Source organism: Mustela nigripes, chromosome 2, assembly GCF_022355385.1.
Source record: "Mustela nigripes isolate SB6536 chromosome 2, MUSNIG.SB6536, whole genome shotgun sequence".
Lineage (NCBI taxonomy): Eukaryota > Metazoa > Chordata > Mammalia > Carnivora > Mustelidae > Mustela > Mustela nigripes.
The window spans coordinates 91047746-91065819 of record NC_081558.1 but is presented as its reverse complement, the minus strand read 5'-3'; the positions used below and the strand labels follow the sequence as shown (position 1 = coordinate 91065819).

The 18074-nt window shown below is 40.6% G+C and overlaps 1 protein-coding gene across 1 annotated transcript in view; it reads left to right on the top strand.

Annotated features, from left to right (window-relative positions):
• Positions 1–903: 903 nt before the first annotated feature.
• The window catches only part of RYK (receptor like tyrosine kinase), an 86623-nt gene continuing 69452 nt past the window's right edge, over positions 904–18074 (top strand). The window contains exon 1 of the mRNA XM_059390948.1: positions 904–1147. Coding sequence (XP_059246931.1) covers positions 919–1147 — 229 coding nt within the window. The 5' untranslated portion in view covers positions 904–918. The remainder of the gene's footprint in view (positions 1148–18074) is intronic.

Here is an 18074-nt window from a genome sequence, read left to right as displayed (position 1 = left end):
CTCGCTCATTCGGCAGCGTTTCGAAAAGCCGAGGTGTATCCGCGATTCTTACCCTCTTTAGGGGGCCAGGACTCGGTAGAACAAATGATGAAACGTACCTAGAGAAACACAGACACACACTACTGCACACCACAGGTTAACAACCCCAGATGAGGGTTGATAATGGGGACGCAGAACGACTATAAAAAGTAAGAATTCGTAATAACGTGTAAGGGTAAGGTTACTAAAGTTCGCTGAGCAGGATCTTTTGGGAGAATAAATGCATGCAGTATTTACCCATGGGAAGTGACACAGAAATCTTAATGGTGACTTCCGATGATGGGATAAAAGGTGCTTTCAATTTTTCACCATTTTCTCAGTAAGAAAAATCAGGTTTCTCTGTTGCTACCAGAGCGTCTGCATCCAGTCATTATCCTCGATCTGGGGAGCCCACACAGTGGCAGCCGCGGCCCGGGCCTAACTGCCTGGACTTTGTGTCGCGCGCGGGGAGAGGCGTGTGTTACAGACAAAAGGCGAGCAAACTTCAGGCTGGTGACAGCATGGGACGGGGACGGGCTCCTTTTTAAAGGGTGCCCAGGGAGCCCTCGGCCGACCGCAGCACTTGAAATCCAAAGCGCTCCCAGCCCGGCCGCCGCCAGCAGGGAGCTGACGGTGCGTGCGTGCGCGATCTCGGGGCTGCGGCGGCGCGCACGGGCGCGCCTCCGCGGCCAGTCCCCGGCCCTAGACGATGCCGCCGAACAGGCGGCGGCGCCGGCGCGCTCCGGCGGCCTGAAGCGGCGTCCGGCTGCCACGGGCCGGCGGCGCGATGACCTGGGCGGCCGCCCCCGGCTCGGGGCTGTGAGGGGCTCGGGGCCGGGGGTGGGTGGTGGCGGCGCGGCGGGCGGCCAACGCTCCTCTGCGGCGGCGGCGGCGGCAGCCATGCGCGGGGCGGCGCGGCCGGGGCCGCGGGGCCGGGGCCGCCTCCCTGGGACCCGCGGCCTCAGGGCCCCGCCGCCGCCGCTGCTCCTCCTGTTCGCACTGCTGCCGCTGCTGCCCGCGCCGGGCGCCGCCGCCGCCCCGGCCCCGCGGCCTCCCGCACTGTCGCCCGCGGCCGCGGGGCCCAGCGTAAGCCTCTACCTGAGCGAGGACGAGGTGCGCCGGCTCATCGGTGAGTGGGGCCGTCTGCGTCGGGGTAGGCAGGTCGGGCCCGACCCCGGCTGTTTCCGGCCGTCCGCGGCCCGGCCCGAGAGGGGGGACCGCGGCCAGGTAGCGTCCCAGCACCCGGGGTCGTCTCGGGGCCCCGGCCTTTGCCCTGTCCCAGCACCCGGGGTTGTCTCGGGGCCCCGGCCTTTGCCTGCCTGGCTGGCCAGGAGGTGTGGTCCCTGCCCGGCCCCCGGAGGGGGTCAGCCTTCCCGCCCACCCCCTACGTCCTCGCTGTCCCGCCGCGACAAACTGGGAATCCACCGGGTTCCGTCTTCCCCGCAGCCTCTTAGGCTTTTCGCTCTATTCCCTATTCAAAGCGCCCAAACTTTTCTTCGGTGATGCATCAAGTTCCTTTGACCCTTCCTAGGCGTGTCATTGTAGGGTCCTGGATTTTGGATATCTCGAAGTCCACGTTTTATTTAGACCAAGCCTGCTAACCTCTGGCTGTGGTTTTGATGCCCCAGTAGAGGCCACAATTCTGTACTCTCACTTTCTGGTTATCATACTTGTTTTTAAAATTGAGGGGAGGGGAGGGGAGAGGTTAGAGGGGCACTGCATGTTCGTGGTAGTCTCCAAATCTTGTGACGGATAAGCATATTTTTAAATGGAGAATGAATCTCTGGGTTGCAGATCTGCTAACTTCCACAGTATCTTTTCGGTTCTTGTCTTGGATGTGCGGGACTGTGGACCGATTTGTATTTCAAGGCCACTCTCCTACTCTGAATACCTTGTAAGGAAAGGAGAACTAGCTTTGGGTCAGTTGGTTGTTCTGTTCCACCTAATTAGCTTTGTCGTTTGGGGAATTAACTTGAAAAATAATGGTGTTTTTGTGCTGAGACCGTGGATTCTGGAAATGAGCCCTTAGAGAAAGGTCTGATAAAAATGGCCCCAAATGGGAAGTCTTTGGTAGTTAAAGATACCTAGATATTCTTTGTGTGTTAGGCTTTCCTATGTGTGTTGTGAACAAAATAACATTTATTTAATCTCAGTTTATGGTACATCTGAGTGATTTTTTTTTAAAGATTTTATTTATTTATTTGACAGAAATTACAAGTACACTGAGAGGCAGGCAGAGAGAGAGAGAGGAGGAAGCAGGCTCCCTGCTGAGCAGAGAGCCGGATGCGGGACTCGATCCCAGGACCCTGAGATCATGACCTGAGCTGAAGGCAGCGGCTTAACCCACTGAGCCACCCAGGCACCCTGAGTGATTTTTTTTTTAATCATCCATTATCTGTCAGTTTTAGTTTTAGTTTTTTAAGTTTATAAGATTTTTTTTTGAAGTCGATTCAATGTTGGAATGGTATTGCTTTTAGCAGTCTTGTTTAGACATTGTTACATATATGGTTTGTAGTCTTTAATCAAAGAAGAATGCTGTGTTTTTGTAATGTTCTGCCCTTCTTAATCCTCTTTTTAGTCTAGTTGAATTAGCTAAATTTAGTTGAAATGAATTAAAACTGAAAATTATGTTGATACTTGGAGCACAAGACTAAAGTTAAGGAAAAATAATGCTTACAAATGGACTCCTGTCACATAATTATTTTTAAAATATTAATGCATTCTGCATGGTTTTAAAAGGTTTTTTTGGTTAAAAGCTTGTATATAATTTGTGACTTTGTTTACATAAAAGAGTGCATATTAGAAACCAGCCAAGTGGGAGTAGAGGATAGGGAACAACCAGAGGCTGACAGTGAAGGAGTGCCTGCCATTTACTGGCCCCTACATGTTTTATACACATCATTTCCTCTAATTTTCTTGTGACCCCGTTAAGTAGATACCATTACTCCCATTTTAGAGTTGAAGAAAGTGAGGCTTTAGCCTTTTCAAGGTCACACAATTTATAATCATTAAAAAAAATTAAACATAGTGTTGACAAAGGCCACAAAGTTTTATTAAATTTAATGAAGACTTTGTTTATATAGAAGTTTTGTCATTGCTAATTAATATTTGAAATAATGTATATGTATTTGTCACTTGACTGATGAGCATCCACCTTTTGCCCAGGAATGGGCAATTGGGAGGCAGGGAGGGACGAGCCCTTCACTGATCAACTTCTGGGACAAGAGGGAATTCCAGTGGTATTTTTCCTAATACAAATAGAGCTGACCTGTTAAATTCTGATTCTCCTTGCCAGATCTAAGCCCATCTCCTTTATCCATTCTACCTTTGTAGTATTCCTTGGCTGCTCCTGGGTGGGGAAGAACAAGTGGGTAAGACTCAGATATGTACCAGGCATCTCTCTTTTTTTTTTTTTTTTAAAGATTTTATTTATTTATTAATTTTACAGAGAGAGACACACAGTGAGAGAGGGAACACAAGCAGGGGGAGTGGGAGAGGGAGAAGCAGGCTTCCCACTGAGCAGGGAGCCCGATGTTGGGCTGGATCCCAGGACCCTGGGATCATGACCTGAGCCGAAGGCAGATGCTTATTAACCCACTGAGCCACCCAGGTGCCCTTGTACCAGGCATCTTGAGTTCTCAGACTGCAGTTTCTAATAAAGTGTTTAAGACTACTTGATATAATAGTTCGTACTGTGTGTTTGCATCATTATAGGTTAAATGCCTCTGAAAGCTGGTCTGGGAAACTAATCATCATTTTATAACATTTCTAAGACTATGAGTTTGGAATTCCAAGTAAGAATTAGGGGCTTATGGGTGGCTCATTGATTAAGCCCCTGCCTTCAGCTCCGGTCATGGTCTGGGGTTCCTGGGATGGAGGCCTGCATTGGGCGCTCTGCTCAGCAGGGAGCTTGCTTCCCCGTCTGTCTCTCTGTCTGCCTCTCTGCCTACTTGTGATCTCTCTCTCTCTCTGTCAAATAAATAAATAAATAAATAATCTAAATAATAAATAAATAAATAATCTTTAAAAAAAATAAAAGAAACTTATAAATGAACTCGATAGTGACAGCTTTATAAATTGAACTAATTGCCCTTGATATGAGAATATTGTTTTAATCCAGTTAATACGTGTACACAGTTTAAATATCAAATAGTGCTAAAAAGCTTAACATAAAACACAGCAGTATCGTACCCTTGGCCCTTTTATCCTTCAGGTGCTACTGGAAGTGACCATCTCATACTAGTTCTGTTTATTTATTTTCCTGTATTTTACTTTCATATTTTGAAATTAATGTAGAATAAGCATTTGATTGCCTAATATCATAATTGAGCACTTGCCCTTTTCTCTAGGCGTCTTGGTATAGCTACATAATAATTTTTGGTAAAACCAACAATCAGTATTTACATTGTTGCGTATATCCTTATTGCTCACTTCTGAGTTAAATAGTGATACCAGGTTATGGGTTTTTTTTTTTTTTCCTATACTTTTATGTTTTCCCTGGAGCAAATAATTGCCTCCAACTTTTTGATTAGTTTTTCATATATCTATGGCTACATTCCGCAGATACCCCAAGAAATATGTTCAATGCCTTTTGATGTTTTTTTTTTTTTTTTTTTTTTTTCCAGGTAGCACAAATCATCTCTCAGTTCTCTTTGGTTTCATCTTAGAGACTCCCTGCTTGGGAGCCTTCCATCCTCTTACTCCAGTATGGACAGTAGGATTGTTTTTCTTGTGGTATCTCTTCCCTTCTCTCCTACCTTAGAGCCTGTTTCCTGAATCACTTGTTTTCTTTTTCTTGGTTTGCTTCATTTTGCTAACAGGTATCCTCAGTAGCTTCCTAAGAAGGGATGCATGGGAGGTAAATTATTTGAGGCTTTGCATGTCTGAAGGTATCTACCCTAGCTGCTTTATAGATGATTTATAGGTCCTTTATAGATAATTTGGCTACATTTAGAATAGTAGGCAAAAAGTGTATTTTTCCCATAATTTTGATGGCATTTTCACACTATTTTTGGATTTAAGGGTTTCTAAAGAGAAACTCAAAGCCATCTGATTGTTTTTATTCTTCTGTTTTTATTAAGGCTCAGGGTCTTTTTCTCTGGCATTCTGAAATTTATTCTTAAAAAGATTTTATTTATTTATTTGAAAGAGAGAGAGCACAGAGGGAGAGGGAGTAGCAGACTCCCCACTCATCAGAGAACGAGATAGGGCTCAATCTCAGGATCCTAAGATCATGACCTGAGCTGAAGGCAGATGCTTAACTGACTGAGCCACCCAGGCACCCCTGGCATTCTGAAATTTTATAAACTTTTGTGTGGGTCCTTCCTTCTGTTCGCTTGTTGTCTGTCTTGTTTTAGTAGGCCCTTTGGATCTAGAGACTCATATTCTTAAGTTTTCCAAAATGTCTCTTACTTTGATAATTTCCTACCCTTCATTTTTTGTTTTTTCTTTCTGAGACATACTGGTTTGATTACTGAATCTCCTGGAATTGATCTTCAAATACTCTTAACCTGTGTTGCCTCTTGTTTATATCTTTGTATTTGGAGGAAGAAAGTATGTGGGTAAGAATGATCTCAATTTTGTCTTCTAAACTTTTATTTTTAAAGTTTAATGATGATGTTTTTAAGTTTCAGGAGCTCTTTTTTTCTGTTTTCATTTTCACTTAATTTCATTTTCTGTTTCCATTTTATTCTTTATGGATATATTGGCTTTGAGGTGTGTGTATAAGTATTTTTCATTTTTTCTGTGTGCTTAATATGTTTTTAATATTTCTTCTGCTTCCTCCAGTGTCCTTGTTCATTTCAGGGTTCTTGTGGTTGTTTAGATCACAAACATCTGATCATCCTTGGCTGTCTGCAATTAAGAGTGAGATGCTGAAAAGCTGATTAGGAGAGAGAGTGTGTGCTGGTGGTAGTCTAGTGACTTCCTTTCAAGTACAGGTAGGCTTTTCATTGCGCTTCTACCCCACAGATCCGCACTTTCACATCTTACCTGAGAACAGTCAGCGTCTGCAGAGAAGATACTTTGAATAGCCTGCCTCTGATGTGTTTGGTAATACACTGGCTGCCTGGGTTTGGGTTATCTGGTTGAGGAGGGATGCCACCATTCAAGCTGTAGACTTTGACTTCCCTTTACAGTTCTGCCTCTGTGGTTCAGTTTCTTTAGAAAAAACTTAGGGTCTTCTGTTGGATCTGGTGGCCCCGCCTTTTAGATGCTCCCTTTTGTGAAGCCTGAGCATCAGGCTGGCCTTTGGTGCCTCAGGGGTCCTGAGGTGCAGTGACTCCCCTCTTAGAAAAGTTTGTTGAAGTGTATATTATGTGGTCTTCTTTCCCTTTCTGTTTCTCTTTGTGGTTTAATATCTTTGTGATTTCATTAGTATCATTCAGAGGAGTTTGGGGATGAAACCAGGATAAAGGTCAGTGGTCATTCTGCAATATATAAATGACAGTTTAGGTAGGGCTTTGAGTATTTTTTAAAAAAATATTTTATTTATTTATTTAACACAGAGAGAGTTCACAAGTAGGCAGAGAGGAGGTGGAAGTCGGCTTCTTGCTGAGCAGAAAGCCCAGTGCGGGGCTCCATCCCAGGACCCTGAGATCATGACCTGAGCTGAAGGCAGACGCTCAACCCACAGAGCCAGCCAGGCGCCCCTGGGCTTTGAGTATTGAAGAGCTGTTGATGTGTGATAGGTTTTTTTTGTTTTTTTGTAATAATATTTAGAAGAGTAGTAGTTGATAACTTTTTAGAATGCTGCTGGCAGGTAGCAGTCTTTTGCCTTTCTTTGTCAGGCACAAAGGTAATTCCTGTTTTAAGTATGTACTGTTATTTTCATTTTATAGATGAGGAAACAGACTTGGAGGAAGTATGTAGCTAACCCAGTTCCTTGGTTGTGGGGCATATAGTCCTGATGGAAGTCTATCCGTACAGGGGCTCCAAAAGCCACAGGGGCTTTTACTCTCCATGTGGCATTACTGTGCCCCCAAGCCCAGTTTCACTGCTCTCATTTACTCTTCTTAACAGGCTGCAATGTAGTCATGTATTTCCCCATTTTTACTGGTGAGGATGTTGATTTGGGAGCCTTTGGGCAGTGAGTAAATGGTCCCCTCTTGACTCAGTCCTGCTTGAATCCAGAATCCAGAATCCATCTTGCCTCTTTGTCAGCTCTGGGGGAGCCGTGATTAACCAAAACACTCGAGAAGTAGAATCTGAAAGCCCGTGGCTACATGTTCGTGCTCTTGACCATAATCTGCATCTTCCCATGTTCCCGCTCTAATTGTATTATATAATAATAAGTAATTCCATGTATCCTAATAATAGTTTTAATAGTATTGAATTCCCTGGAATGCAGGGCTTGTGAAACTTGTATGTGGCTGGGGCAGTGCTAGGAGTTTGCTCCTAGCGAGATGCTGAGGGATGAGGGCAATTGTATAAACTGGAAATGGCATCAGTGGTGGTAGTGATAGGGACTCCGTAAGGATCAGGGGTCTTCTAAGAATAGACTATGCCTCCCGCCCATTAGATACTCACTTGGGGTAACTTGCTTTTCTATTAAAGTAAATACCCTCTGGAAGAGTTAAGCATTGTTCACATCTTATTTAAAGTCAGTTAAATACAAGTTGAGATCAATGCTCTTCAGATCAGTCTAGTAAAAATCTTTGAAGTCCAATCATATTTTGTTGTAGAAAATGGTGACTCAAAATTATTAAACTCCTTTTCTTGAGGAACTCAAAATTTCGGAGGGGAGACAGTTATGATGAGGACTGTAACAATGAGATAAGAGTCACACTGCTGACCGACATAAGTAAGTTATTGTAGGAGTGATGACTTTCGACTCTAGAAAGGGGAAGGGGAAAGAGCCTTAGAGCATTTAGGGAAAGTGTTCCAGGAACGGAGACATTTGAGCCTTCTGGGGATGAGTTTGATAAGTAGAAACGAGGAGCAGTTCTTTCCGAGTGGGAAAGCAGCATGAAAAAGCTACAGATGTATGAAAGTAGATGGGTGTGAAATCAGGAAGTAGGAAAAATCTAATGTGGCTAAAATGAGAAAAACTGGCAAAGCCAGGGCATGGCAGAATGTAAAGCTGGGAGGTAGGTTGAGATTGGATTAGGAGTTTGAATTTCATCTCGTAGGTAACGAGGAGCTGTTGGAAGAATTTAGGAAAGGAGAATGTACAAACAGGACTGGGTTTCAGAAAAGATGACTTTTGGCCCCAGTGGAAAGGAGGTTGGAAAAAGACAAGCTGGATTTGGGAATGGGACAAAATCAGCCTTGGGCTGATAAGAGGGATCAACTAGGGTAGTGAAGGAGTGGGATGGATTTGTGAGGAATGTGCAGGGAGTTTGGAAAAGACTTAGTGGAGGAGACCTGACGTTAAAGCAAAGAGAGGAGTTAGAACGCCAGGGTTCAGATTTGGATTGCTGAACTGAGGGACTCTTTCCATTTGGGAGGAGGTTGAGGAAAAGAAAAATAAAGTGAGCCATGTGTTCCTCTCCTCAAAGCACCTCTCTTTCCTCTTAAACCTCAGGCCAAGTGCTTGATGGGGGAGAGCAGTGAGAGTGTTCTCTCTACTGATGTGTCTGGCATAACCTAAGAGGTATGGGGTGCTTGCTGGTGGAGTCGGTTAGCACCCCGCAGCAGACTCTCAGCCCTGGGCATTTTGGGTGGGGTTGGTGGCATTAATGCAGCATTAATTTGAGTCCATGTGTTCTTCATTGGAAGAGCAAGTCTGAGACATTGTGCAGTTGTGGGTTTTGAGTTTTTTTTTCCCCTTCTTCATGCTACACATGTGGGAGAACTCTGTCCAATTATGGTTAAACCTGTCCCCTATGAGTCACATCCTGAGTTGACTAGTCATTTCTGAAGGTGCTGCCTAAAACACTGTTTGGATTTTAAGGGTCATTTTAGAAACAAATGAAATCTGAGGGAAATTTTTTTGAGCATCCTGAATTGAGAAGTTGTATGGCATTAGTTTTGTGGCCTAATGCAGTTATGCCAGTGTTGTGAAAAAACTTGCCAGCTGTACCTACTGAAACAAAACAAAGCAAATACTTAGATATGAAACACAGCCTTTAGCTACCCTGAAATTATATTATACTTAAAAGTGCTTTTTTTGTGTCACCCTTGTTAATGCAAATCAGGTATAATATTTTCTGATCAAAATGTTATTAAACAACTCTCATTCATGTGTGACCTCTTAAAATGCGATGTGCCAAAACAAGTGTGTGTATATTGCTGAGTTACATAATAAATACTTAGTGAACAATTCTTTTACTGTGCCCAGCAAGTGTTACTGCTGAGTGGTAGAATATTTCTGAAAAGTAATTTCATAGGTCTCATGCTTGTTCATGAGATAAATATGCCTACTTGTAATCTCTCTCTGTCAAATAAATAAAATCTTTTAAAAAAAAGAAATACATTCTTATATAAATATGTGTGTTTTAGTATACCTCTTGCTATATGCCAAGTACTTCACATGTGTTCTCTTTTTGTTATATCAACCATACAAAGTAGGTGGCATTGACTTTTTTTTTTTTAATAGATAAAAGCTGAGGTTCTGGGAAATTACAGAATTCACAGGAGGTCACAGAGATGTCTGGGGCTTTGTGACTCCAAAGTGCATACTTTCTCTGTGCTGCCTCTGAAGCTTAGCAGTTTACTTAGTCCTTATCTCTGGAATCATCTAAGGGGCTTAAATAAAATATGGATTCCTAGACCTTTCCTGAGCAATTTATTTAGGAGATCAGAGATGGGGCCCAACTCATGACCTTTTTTGAATGTCATGTTTCACTGATTATAAGGTGTCCAGTTTTCCCATGTTTGAACATCTCTGAAATTGGAACCATTTTCCAATCAATGGTAAGTCATGAGTTAATCTTTTTAATCTTTCTTAGTGGCACAAAAAATAATGGTGCAATTTCGATTAAATGAAATATGGTGTTGTAAAATGATTGCCACCTTCCTGTTTTGGGAGATGTAGGGTAGATAGCTCTCAGAACTCTTTCAGAGTTGTAAAATTCACTGAGGGTATTTATTACTTACTTGTGCGAATGGCTGTGTAATAATGTCCTTGCAAGGAAAGCAGATGATGGCAGTGAAATAACTACCATTTAGTTTACAAGCAATAGTAACTCAGTTATCAGCTAGGAAGTTGCTGGTAAAAGAAATATCAGTGGTTCTTAACCTCATTTTGTCAAAGTCTTCTGGCCTTTCTCTAGACAAAGGCATGGATACCCAGCTGTATTAAGTTTTGTGTACTGTGCTGACTTAGACTTTGGGGGCTTTGTAGGGACCTCTGATGAAAGCTTATGGTTGTATCTTGTGTCCCACAAAAGTTGATTTTGGAAGTGGGCACATTACATTCTGTATTTCATCCTGGTATTCCTTGATGTCCTCCACAAAATTTTAAAGATTTGCATACATTAAAATTCACTTAATTGTGTTGTATGTGTTTTAACAGATGTATAGTATCATGTACCCACCATTGTATCATATAGAATAAATTTACCACCCCCCAAATCCCGATTTATTTGAAATAAATTTGCTTTTAAAAATGTATTTATTATGGAAAAGTTCATACATTCAAAAAAGTTCATACATTCAAAAATAGAGTAATAGAATGAACCTATGTGCACCCATCATCTAGCTTCAACAATTATCAACTAGCGGCCTTTTTTTTTTTTTTTTTTGGCCTGTATCTCTCCACTTCCTAATCTACTCCTTTGCTCTCACTGCCCTGATTCCTCACTTGGATTATTTGAAGTAAACTCAGACGCATAATTTCATAAACACTTTTTAGTGTGTATCTCTAAAAGATAGGGACTTAAAAATTTATAATAATCATTATCACACCTAAGAAATTAACAGTTCATAAATATCAAGTATGTATGCTGTTCAGATCTTTCTGATTAAAGATTTTTTTAAATTTATTAATTTATTTGACAGACAGAGATCACAAGTAGGCAGAGAGGCAGGCAGAGAGAGAGGGGAAAGCAGGCTCCCCGCTGAGCAGAGAGACCAATGGGGGGCCTCGATCCCAGGACCCTGAGATTATGACCTGAGCCAAAGGCAGAGGCTTAACCCACTGTGCCACCCAGGTGCCCCCAGATCTTTCTGATTTATAGATAAATGTTTATATGGAGACTCTTGCCTGCCACCTTTTTTCTCTTTTATCCCCCTTCATCTCCCGTGTGTTTAATTCCTCTGGTGCCAAGCTCTTTTTCACCCTAGGTTCTGCATTTGATGGTTGCTTTGCCTCACACACTTTCTCCTGATCTTTACAGGCCTGGAGCCATACAGATCTCAACTTGAAATGTCACTGCCTCAGAGAGCCCTACCTTTCTAGGGTTGACCCCCAGTGCCACTGTGTTCTTATCACCCTGTTTTATTTTAAGCATATGATACTTTTGTTGTTTCTGTCTCTCCCTATACAAAAATTAGTTCTGTTTGAGTAAAGACCTTTTATATTTTCCACTCTATATCCCCAGCACTTAAAGCAATACCTGGCATATAGTAGATGTCCAGTAAAAGTTCAGTGAATGAATAAATCATACTTTTTTTAGGGGAGATCCACTGTCTTATGCCTTATGGGGTCTTCATTCTCTTTACCATTTTCCATTGCCTTCTGAGTTATTATCCAAGAGGGAAATTGGGCTGGACTTACTTGTATTTATGAATGGGAGTTTAAGTAAGTTAGTTTTTAATACCTTATTTTCTTTGAGGTTGCCTAATCTTCCCATCTCTGTTCTTTGTAGCCCTCTCTCTGGGTACGGTGTCCCCCATCTTGCCTTCCATAGCTTTATACTCTGTATAAACAAATCAGTATCACTATACCTACCACGTTGTCTTTCCCATATTCTACCACTCCAAAGCTTGACTAGCAACTCCCAGCAGGCTTCTGGTCTGTAGGACATTTGAAGGATGGAAAGTATTCAAGAGAGATTCTGGCGAAAGCCTTTTCCAATTATTAAAAGCTGGGAAGTGTAGTTTCTCATCTTCTCTTCTGAAATGCTTAAGCTACTCTTAATTCTGTCCAGTGCATTTTTTCATCATACACATTGCAGTTTTTACCTGTAGAAGATTGATTTGTGTCCTTTTATAGCTTTCATGTCTCTACTTTTGACCACTTGAAGTACAGTTGCAATAGTTGTTTAAATGTTCTTGTCTGCTTATTCTAATGTCTGTGCCAGTTCTGGATTAGTTTCAATTAATTTATCTATCATCTATCTATTCATTTATGTCTTTTCCTTTGGGGGGAGGGGCATGCCTGATAGCTTTTGAGCAAATGACAGGCATTGTGATTATTAGTCTGGTGCGTGCTGAATATTTTTGTATTCCTATAAATATTCTTGGGTTTTGTTCCGGAACTCAGTTGAGTTACTTGGCAGCAGTTTGATCCTTCTGATCTTGCTTTTTGGATTTGTTAGATAGGACAGGAGTAATGCTGTGTAGGCTAGTTATTCCCCACTACTGAGTTAAGACCCCTTTGTGTACTTTCTCTGGTAACCTGTGTGAATCATGAGGTTTTCCAGTCTCACTGGTGGGAACAGTGATATTCCAGATCCTGTGTAAGTAGGTTTGTACATTTTTTTTTTTTTTGGCAATGGAGACATTCTTTATTTTTTTTTTATTTTTCTTTTTTTATTTTACACACTATAATTTTTTATTTTTTATAAACATATATTTTTATCCCCAGGGGTACAGGTCTGTGAATCACCAGGTTTACACACTTCACAGCACTCACCAAAACACATACCCTCCCCAATGTCCATAATCCCACCCCCTTCTCCCAAACCCCCTCCCCCCAACAACCCTCAGTTTGTTTTGTGAGATTAAGAGTCACTTATGGTTTGTCTCCCTCCCAATCCCATCTTCTTTCATTTATTCTTCTCGTACCCACTTAAGCCCCCATGTTGCATCACCACTTCCTCATATCAGGGAGATCATATGATAGTTGTCTTTCTCCGCTTGACTTATTTCGCTAAGCATGATACGCTCTAGTTCCATCCATGTTGTCGCAAATGGCAAGATTTCATTTCTTTTGATGGCTGCATAGTATTCCATTGTGTATATATACCACATCTTCTTGATCCATTCATCTGTTGATGGACATCTAGGTTCTTTCCATAGTTTGGCTATTGTGGACATTGCTGCTATAAACATTCGAGTACACGTGCCCCTTTGGATCATTACGTTTGTATCTTTAGGGTAAATGCCCAATAGTGCAATTGCTGGGTCATAGGGCAGTTCTATTTTCAACATTTTGAGGAACCTCCATGCTGTTTTCCAGAGAGGTTGCACCAGCTTGCATTCCCACCAACAGTGTAGGAGGGTTCCCCTTTCTCCGCATCCTCGCCAGCATCTGTCATTTCCTAGGTTTGTACATTTTATCCTTTCTCTGACCTATAGCTTCCTTATCCATCCTCTGATAGTACTTAGCTGAAGACTGGAGGGCAACTGTCTGCAGATTGTTAAAGTATTCTTCTGCTTTCTCTTCTGTGGTACTTCATCCTGCATTCTCTAGCTGTCTTTGTCTTTCTGAACTCTCATATTTTCTATGGTTCTTGGTTATCTCAGAAAGGGAGTTAATCTGGTCCTGATATTCTCTCTTATCTATAAGTGGAAATAGTCAAGGATTATCTTTTTTTTTTTTTTTTTAAGATTTTATTTATTTGACAGAGAGAGATCACAAGTAGGCAGAGAGGCAGGCAGAGAGAGAGAGAGGAGGAAGCAGGCTCCTTGCAGAGCAGAGAGCCTGGGATCATGACCTGAGCTGAAGGCAGAGGCTTTAACCCACTGAGCCACCCAGGCGCCCCAAGGATTATCTTTATGATTGTTTGCTTCTTTTCTAACAAATTATTTGTCAAAAGAGAATTTAGTCCAAATTAAAGAAAAACATTTTATGGTTTGTATATGTGTGTATGCACATGTGCACAAATATGGGAATATAGTAGATAATGTGGTGTGGGACAATACTGAATTCTGCATTTTTAAGTTTTAATTTCATTTTGTGGCATATGTATTTAATTAATGTGAGTGTTGGTTTCTTTATAAGATGAGATGCTTTTCAACTACAACAGGATGTCTTTTATCACAGTTGGTATAATGTATGTGAAAATGCTACATAATGATCAAAGCTATTTATTTTAGTTATTGGTGAGAGATTTGGTTCTGGCTGAAAACTAAAATCATAGAGTGTTTGAAAGAGAGGTCACTTAGACATTAACTTGGTTGATTGATTATCTTTATTAGCAACACTTAAAACTCAGGCTCCAAACAATTATTTACTGATGTCAATTTACTAGGCCTTATTTTAGGGGCTTAATATATTTTAATAAATAGATAATATTTTAATAAAACAGATAAATATCCCTCATGGAACTGACTTCTAGCAGAGAGCTAAGTGACTTGCCTGAGAAGAGAATTTGTGTAGCTTTGTAACTGGACTTCAAGTTAGCACTTTGCAATGCAAGTTGCTGGCAGGGAGAAGTGACGCTTGTGAGTTCTCCATTGTGCTTTGAGCCCTTTGACTCTGAGGGGTTGGCTATGAAGTAAGTTGAAGTAAGTTTGATGGTCACATCAAATGGTAATTTATTCCATCTCTATTGCAGAGCCGTACCTGCAGTGCATGTTTGAGCTGGTCAGATTATTTTCTTTTTCAAATAAGACAGGAACCAATGATAAATTATTTTCTAGAGTATCTTTTGACCAGATACTAGAACATTGCAGTGTTATGGCAGGGCATGCTTCATATGTTATGCTCTAGTGCTAGAGATTATGGGTTGTTTTTATCTCTTGTTTTCCTGGGATAGGATTTGGGAAGCACTTTTATCACCTTTGCAGTTGTGGCACAAATCACATCTTTGGAGGCATTCTTTTATGGATTTTTTTTTTTTTTTTAAGATGACAAATACATTGATTAGACCCAAAATCTTGTCCTTTATCTTCTATTTTAGTGTCTACCTCTTTTTATAATTTCTTATAGTATTTCATCTACTATAGTATTTTCAGATGGGGAAGGTGACATTCATCATTTGAGTCATCCATTTGAAATCAAAAGTGACCTTACTCTACCTTTGATTCCACACAGGTGATATCATCACAGGTATGGGAGAAATAAACCTGAGCATGGTATTTATGATGGATAGCTTTGGGCTTCCATTTTCAGGGATCATGGAATTATATCGAAAGCTACTTTCTGAAATGTAATCTCTGGAGGAGAGGGGAGGAGAGGTGCTTAGTAAAATACATCTTTGCACCCTGTAGCTTCCTGATCTGTTAAATCAGTGGCAACAAATAGCCACTTCAGTGGATTGTTTTTCAGTAGACTGTTGGTTTTGACCGTGTTATCATGTTTATTTTTTGAAGCGGCAAAGTAAGGAAAGGTGCTCTGTGATTGCAGATGCTTGGCTTTTCCTTGGGAGCACCAAGAGATTCCCTTTTGTGAAGTTTACTCCTTAGCGATACCTCAGGGACCAAGAGGGCAGGCCTGCTTGCCTTTCCTCCCAGGAGGCCAGTTTTAAGCAGGAGATGAGGAGGTAGTCTGGAGAAAGGGAAGGGGGGAGCATATTTACTATTGGCTCCTATTGTTAATCGGGCATACCATTTTTTCTCTTCGAAGCTCACTTTTATTCTTTTTCTACTCTCTCTGTGTACATGTATATGCTCTCAGTTGAGTTCTGTGGAGATGCTTAAGGTTGTAGGAGAAAGATTGGAGGAAAACGATGAAATGGTAGAGGATTACATGAAAAATTTTATTTAATCTATAAGAGATTATGGTATAAACAGTTACAGAGATTGAAGATTTATGTGCTTTTTCTTTTTAAATTATGAGGAAAGGATGCTCTTTTCCTTTAGTCTAATACTTGTAAATTCCTTGTCTTATGGTATAGTTAAACATTGGGTCTCAGCCAATTTCCTAGTTATAATTTGACTATAGCTAGATTTATTAGATTCTAATGGGCAAATTATTTTATTGTATCTATTTCAGCTTATTAGTTTCCATAAACCAGGAATATTTGAAATAAGATCGCTTTATTTATTTTCTTCCAGCATTGATTAAAATACAGAGTATTTAGTGGTCTCATACATAGTAAGTGATGTTGGCTTTTTTTCCTCTGGCTCATGTTCTACACTATACTCAGAACTTAGATTAACTTGACTAAATAAATTTTTTACTTGAGTTTTGACTAGCATTTAGAAACTGGATGATATCATAGAATTTAATAGAGGTTTTGCTGACATTTGGAAATCATAGATGATATCATAGAATAATAGAATTTTGTGGCTGGAGAGGGACATTAACCTCATCTGGTTTAACTCTCTTGTTTTATAGTTGAGAAAATTGATGCCTAGAGAAAGTGGTTAAATAATTGATTGCCAAAGTTCACTCAGTTACTTATTTGTAAAATGTCTGCTTTAGCTCTGTTTCCACTACATCACTTTTGTTTTCCTGCCTTAACTGATTCCGGATGTTTTCTTTAAAATATCATTTCCCTTAAAGTTCATCTTTGATGTAGTTGATTTTTATCAACAGGCTGCCATTTGTGCATCTAACATTTGAATGGCTACAAATATTCTAAGACCCCAGCCCTGCTTGTGAGGTGTACAGGGTAATAGGGAAGACAGATGCGTGAACAGCTCCTTGGAATGTATTTATTAAGTGCTATTAAAGGTAGCTCTTTTTATAAAGGGAGATGGTTTCCTCATTGGCACTATTCAGTTGTTGTTGTGGCCTTGAGAAACCAATAGTTAAAATCATTTGGAAAATTTTTTGAACTGTTGAATTATTTGAACTTGAGCTAGACAGGCCAGATCATGTAGGACACAGGACTTGCATTAGAGTTTGGACTTAAGGGTTACCTGGGTGGCTCAGTCACTTAAGCACCTGCTTTGGCTCAGGTCATGATTCCAAGGTTCTGGGATCCAGTCCTGCACTGGGCTCCTTGCTCAGCAGGGAGCCTGCTTCTCCCTCTCTCTGCCTGCTGCTCCTCCAGCCTGTGCTCTCTCTCTGATAAATATGTAAAATCTTAAAAAAAAAAAAAAAAGTTTGGACTTAAGATTGTATGGGGAAAATGAAATTTTCTTAATGAGAGTTGAGAGTTTTGGGAAAACTTTGGTTTCTTTGCTTGGAATTGGGGTTGTTTAAAAATAAAATTTATGAACAAATGCCATCATTTCTAATAAGAGCAACGTTGGAATTGGCAGTGAAAAATTTAAGTCTGGTTATTGTAATCGAACAGTTGAAATGTTCTTTGTTCTTTATTAGAACAGAAAAATTACACTTAGTAAAATAACAAAATGCTACCTCTTCAGTCTGTGGCTGTCCATTCTTACTCCTGTCCATCTTCCAGCAGCCCTTATATCCTTCAACCCACTCTACTTTGCCTGCTGTGTTCTCTTTTCTGCTGGTCCTTTCCCTTTATCTTGCAGAGCTCTAGTTCAGTTTTGAGGTCCTTTCTGATTCTTTTCATAATCTCTCTTATCTCTTCAGCTTAACTGAGACCTGATTTTCTCTTGTAAGTGATAGTTTCCTCATAATTCTTTCCAGTCACTGAAAGCCAATTTTATTATACTCTCTCCCCATGTGTGCAGGAAGAGGCCAGCTCTTTTTCTTTCCTTTTTTAAAAATAACAGTTTATTGAGGTGAAATTCACATAACATAAAACTAACCATTTTAAAGTGAACAATTCAGTGACATTTAGTACTTGTACCATGTACAGCCACCACTTCTTATTCCAAAACATTTCCATTACTCCAAAGTAAAAACTCCTTACCCATAAAGCACTCTTCTCCTCCCCCTTCCCCTAGCCCCTGGCAACCACCAATTTGCATTTTGTATCTATGGATTTATTTATTCTGGGTTTTATATATTGTATCTTATACAATGTGAGAGTTTTTTGTCTGGCTTCTTTTATTTAGTAGCCTAATGTTTTGGAGTTTCATCCACATATAACATGTACCAGTACTTCATTCTTTATGTGGCTGAATAATACTCCAATATATATATATATATATATATATATATATATATATTTAGTTGATTATTTTATATGTTTCTC